At 46.8% G+C, this 4,962-nt stretch overlaps 1 protein-coding gene across 3 annotated transcripts in view; it reads left to right on the forward strand.

Moving 5' to 3' along the window:
- Positions 1 to 4,962, forward strand: part of dnajc17 (DnaJ (Hsp40) homolog, subfamily C, member 17) — a 51,011-nt gene that overhangs the window by 1,603 nt on the left and 44,446 nt on the right. For all 3 annotated transcript variants that reach the window (XR_004212765.1, XM_031847031.1, XM_031847030.1), the window contains exon 2: positions 3,746 to 3,815. Coding sequence is in view for 2 of the 3 variants with exons in the window: in XM_031847031.1 (XP_031702891.1) it covers positions 3,746 to 3,815 (70 nt within the window). In the remaining variant the exon portion in view is untranslated. The remainder of the gene's footprint in view (positions 1 to 3,745; positions 3,816 to 4,962) is intronic.

Below are 4,962 nucleotides of genomic sequence, written 5' to 3' on the forward strand. Positions count from 1 at the left end.
TGTGTGTGTGTGTGTGTGTGTGTGTGTGTGTGTGTGTGTGTGTGTGTTGCATAGAGTCAAAAATCAATCAAGTGTGTGAAGACAGATGTCATCAGATGGGCTACTTATTGCAGTTATTTTACCCGCTGCTGCACCACCACTATCGGGCATGTTGTTTAGGGGAAGAAGCGCATCCCACAGCCTGTTTATGTGGGCTCTGCCACAGCTTGTAAAACACTGTCTTGACGTAGGAGATTTACGCTCTGCATCTCCTCCTGGTTCTATTTAACATCCTTTTCCTCTTATCACTGCTCCTGATCTTCTTATGGGCGTGGCTGGCTGATACATGCTGGAGGAACCGGCATGTCGGAGTTTGTGATTTAATGACTACGGATGACCGGGGGGTTCTGCTCTATCCTTGTGCGGCGGGAAGCTGACGCTGAAGGCTATCCACCATTTAAAGAGTCATTCTCATGCGTGTCAGCAGGACTTGGGTAATAACTGCTAAGTGTGTGTACCTACCACAGATTGCTTGGTGAGACAATGGTACCAGTCAAGACCACACAAAATGTGTTGTGGTTTATTCTGCTACTTGCATTGTAGTGTACCTGATGTGTTGCAGTGTATACGGTTTGATTTAATGCATTGATCTGTGTTCTACAGTTCTTACATACCAGACACACCTTTTTCACATATGATGTAAACAAAAACCAGAATCACAAGTTTGTTAGTTTTCAGTTGCATTGTGGTTGAAATCATTAGAATGACAACACACGGTGATCTGAATCAAGATGTGAAGATTGACTTCTAGAGTTCGTTTCCTCAGATTCACCAACACATGGAAAGTCCATCACAGAGTCTCACTGTTTCTCTTCATTACGTCAAATCTTTTCCTATTACTTGTGGTCACATCATCTCTGCCCCGTCTCTCCGGTTCCTCCTCTTCCGTTTTCCCCCCGCTGCGCCTCTTATTATTTTCCTCCAGCTGATAGCGTCCCGTAAATAGCGCAGCGTTGTAATTAAGGAGGATGGGCCCGTGGCAGATCAGGCAGCTCATCAGCCACACAGACGAGGGGGCTGTGCTGAGGCTGCACTAGGACCAGTTTGTCAGCTATAATTGGCACCAAAGATTGGTGTAATGAGGACAAGATGTGTGCATGCAGGGATCAAGCGGGTACAGAGAGTCTGTTTTTCACCGGGCACTAACCGTCAGGCTACTCTAGGCCCGCTGCTGCTGCTGCTGCTGTGTGATCAGTCTGTCCTCGGTTTCTTGGCTCCTCCTGCAAACTGAAGCGTGGGAAATAGTTGACCTTTCTGCAAAGGCATGTGACAATCTTAAATAATTAGAATTTAAAAAAAGATAGATGTCACAACCGAATCAAATACTAACATTTCTGCTCATATTAGGGGGCAATGGACAGCATCTGGGTTCCTGTGGTTTTCTCTTTACTCAGTCTTACTCATTATTGCTTCAGGAGCCGGCCCTAAAAGCTCACGCTGAACTGCACAAAGATAATAACGACAGTAATTGACTAGTCCTCGTAGGAAGATGCCACTCAATCTGAGTGCTCTTATCCAACACATGTGCTAACCTCTTCAGAAGTTGGCCCGCTTCGGCTTCTAGTTTGTAGGACCAAAGGGCTTCAGGGTCTTCCAGCATCAATTAAGGCTTGCGTGTTACGGCATCGATGGGAGTAATCATGTATTATTTAACAAAACGGCACCGGAGGCGCAGTGGAGACAAGACGTCGAGGAGGAGGAGGAGGAGGAGGAGGAGGAGGAATAATTAACTAGAATATAGAAAAGTACGTGTCAACTAGATCCTTAACAGAGCTGATGACATGCAACAATAGCCGCTCTCCATCAGAACAGCATCAATGATGACAGGTCGTACTTGTCGAACAGCATCAGCCGGCCAGATGTTTTGGTCCTGACAAAGTCAAACGTCTGCTGTGTCTCCGGCAGATGTGGAGATGTGTTTATCTTATCAGCTGGCTTCAGGTGACGATGAACATGAGAAGTGGAGTGAGTGTGAACCGAGGACACGGCGTTAGCACTTAAAGGACTGTAAGAAATAATGCAGACTTGTTCACTGTGGTGGATTGTGTTTATAATTGATTTGTTTTCAATATCATGGATTTTATTGTAATTGAATATTTGGAAGTTTATGGAAACCAATCGCTGCTTGGAGTGTTCGTGAAAGAAATCCTCCCTGAACTCTTTAGGAAACGGTCAGCAAAGAAATGCATAAAATTGTAGTCGAAGAACTAAAACTGTTTATCACACTGGTACAGACCAATGGTTGAAGATACATTTGAACTTGAGCTTTCGTTTCCTTTCTTGCAACGACTTCACCAAAAAGTCTTTTGGAGAAATTTGGACAAAGCCCTGAGAGTGTGATGGAGAGCACAGAGAAAAGAAAAAGGGAGAAGGAGACATGGAGGCTTAAAAGGGGAAGTAAGCGGAGGCCAACAGTAAGCATACTCTACGTGTTTGGCTCCGGTCCACAGCCCCAACATGTCAGTTTCGATTCGTAGGAAGGCTCTGTGTGCCAAGCCGCATGACTACAAATCTAAAAAGGATTTCTAGTCTCTCAAAGCCCTCTCAATCAACCAGGTTCTCATTTACTGGAACAATCAGAAAAAGAAGCTGATGTTGACCAAGAGAGAGAAGAAAGGACTTGTGACATTTCGGAGCTCTCTGAGCCATGTCAGCTCCAGAGGGTTCACTGGAGGCTGGATGTCTCCGCTCTGGTACCGTGGACAACAGGCGTTCAGCCCAATGTGCCGAAGCTGACCGTCTCGGAGACTCACCGGAGTTGCTAAAAATGTGAGAGCGTGCAGAACGCGGGCATGACTGATTAAGACCGGTGTAAAAGATTACGTCGGTGTGTCTGAGCTCGGATATTCGGGGGGATGTGTGTGTGTGCAAAGTCCTTTAGCATGAAACGCATATGAGCGTGCGCTTTATTTGAGGCTTCAGCCCCCTCTGGTTCTCCACGGAAAGTTTCCCCGCTTCCCTTCTTTCTCCAGAGGAGCAGAGATCTAATGAAAACCACCCTGTCATTAACCGGTCCCCAGAAGGACCACTGAATGGTTAACATTCCAAGCAGTGACCTAGAGTTAACTAAAACCTCACATGACATTACAATACTCACAAGTATTGTTTAGTTTTTCCACTTTGGTTCTCTGAACCCCCCCCCCCAGCCTTCTCCGATGTGTTACAGACAATGGCACTCTGTTTGTGCATGTTATTGTAACATTTTTTTTAAAGTTTGAATAAAGGTGGACTAATAGTAGGCTGCAACTCGGGACACATTCATCTTGCTCCCTGGCAGCGGGCCGGAGAATAGTTTGGAATTGTTGTGCGGGTAATTCACTGTGGAGTGTGTGCCGAGGTGGTTAGAGTCCATTAACAACATGTCAGACGGACACGAAGCAGAGGATCCGCTCAGGTGTTGATTTGATCCACACAATACAATCCGTCTTTTTATTTAATTTAAATGCAGACCACATTTCACCCCCAGTGCTTTCATGTCAGACCGTTACCCTTTGTGCCATTATTTCAATGGGACCATCATTCCTTTATTCAGACTTTGGTTCTCTGGGCCAAGCACGACAGGATAAAGATGATTGGTACCGGGAGTAAGAATTTTGAATTTCACATTGCCAAGATCTGTGCTTGAGTGGATGATTCGTTCTCTTTGGGTCCTAATCAACATTTTCCACTCTACATAACTCCGGGGGTTCTTCTGTTGTTCTCCTAGATCAAGAAAGCGTATCGACAGAAAGCCTTGACATGCCATCCGGACAAGAATCCAGACAACCCAAAAGCAGGTGAGTGAGCGCGTTGGTGTGTTCACCTGTGTTCGTCTGTCTTCACCGTCTCTCCATTCTGAGCCACTGACCGTCAGTCTCCCAGATGTGTTATTTGCTTATGCAATCGCTGCGTTGTTTTTCTGAAGAATTGGCGTTAATCGTCTGACTGAGTGAGCGGCCATCGTGCTCCAAAACCAAAAATGAATGCTCTCGAGTAAGAGCTCTCAGCAAGTTGTAGCCTGCCAGACGGCCAAGCCGCAGAAGTTCTGTAGGACGTCTAACCAGCGGCCGTCTCTGCTGCCGGCTTTCTAGCCAGACATGACCAGCCAAACACCAGCAGCACCACCGCCACCAGCCTCTCCACACTCCATCCCTCTTTGGCTCGAGTCCTTCTGCGGCCTGTTGCCAACCAGCATGTCAACAATTAGAGCAGGAAATCCCAATGTAGCTTTTTTTTTTTTTGTCAGGAGGGTAAAAAAGAAAAGAAGAAGAAAAAAAGGCACCTTGGACAAAAGACTGGTCATGAGGCGTGTTTTCAAGTGAGGTTTATGTGGTTTCTGGATAGTTCAGACAATTTCTGATTATGTCAAGAAAAAAAGAAACTGTGAAATTGGTTTGGTTGGGTTGAGAGGGATAATGCAGAGGCAGGGGGTCGGTTTCCCTGAAATGGAAAAGAAGTGGTTTGGAGGGCCTCAACACTTGAACCCACACATGGACAGACTCTGTCTCTATCGCACGAGAGCCGAGCAAGTCTTGGGATTTGCTGCTCCTCGGGGGAAGGTTGTACTCATGTAAGAGGTGACTGGGGGGTCATGATTCCTCACTGACTGAAGGACCCCCCCCCCCCATATTTCCTCACTTTCCTTAACTCCCCCATGTTGTGACACACTGCACACTGAGCTGCCTAGTGGGCATGGCAGGTCTCCCCCCCAGTTGGATTTCATTCCAGCCCATTATGTGCGTGTAGGTAACCAGCATGCTCTCCAGAGCCTCCTGTTAGTCCCCACAGGGAGTAACAGTATCGGTCCGGTAGGCCTCCCATCAGTGAATGATTAGGCCTGTCTAGAATGGTGCAGTAGTGCGGCGGTTATATGATGGAGACTGGGCTTGTGGTCTCCGTGTGTGTGTGTGTGTGTGTGTGTGTGTGTGTGTGTGTGTGTGTGTG

This window comes from Anarrhichthys ocellatus, unplaced genomic scaffold (genome assembly GCF_004355925.1).
Source record: "Anarrhichthys ocellatus isolate YVR2014 unplaced genomic scaffold, GSC_Weel_1.0 scaffold7, whole genome shotgun sequence".
Lineage (NCBI taxonomy): Eukaryota > Metazoa > Chordata > Actinopteri > Perciformes > Anarhichadidae > Anarrhichthys > Anarrhichthys ocellatus.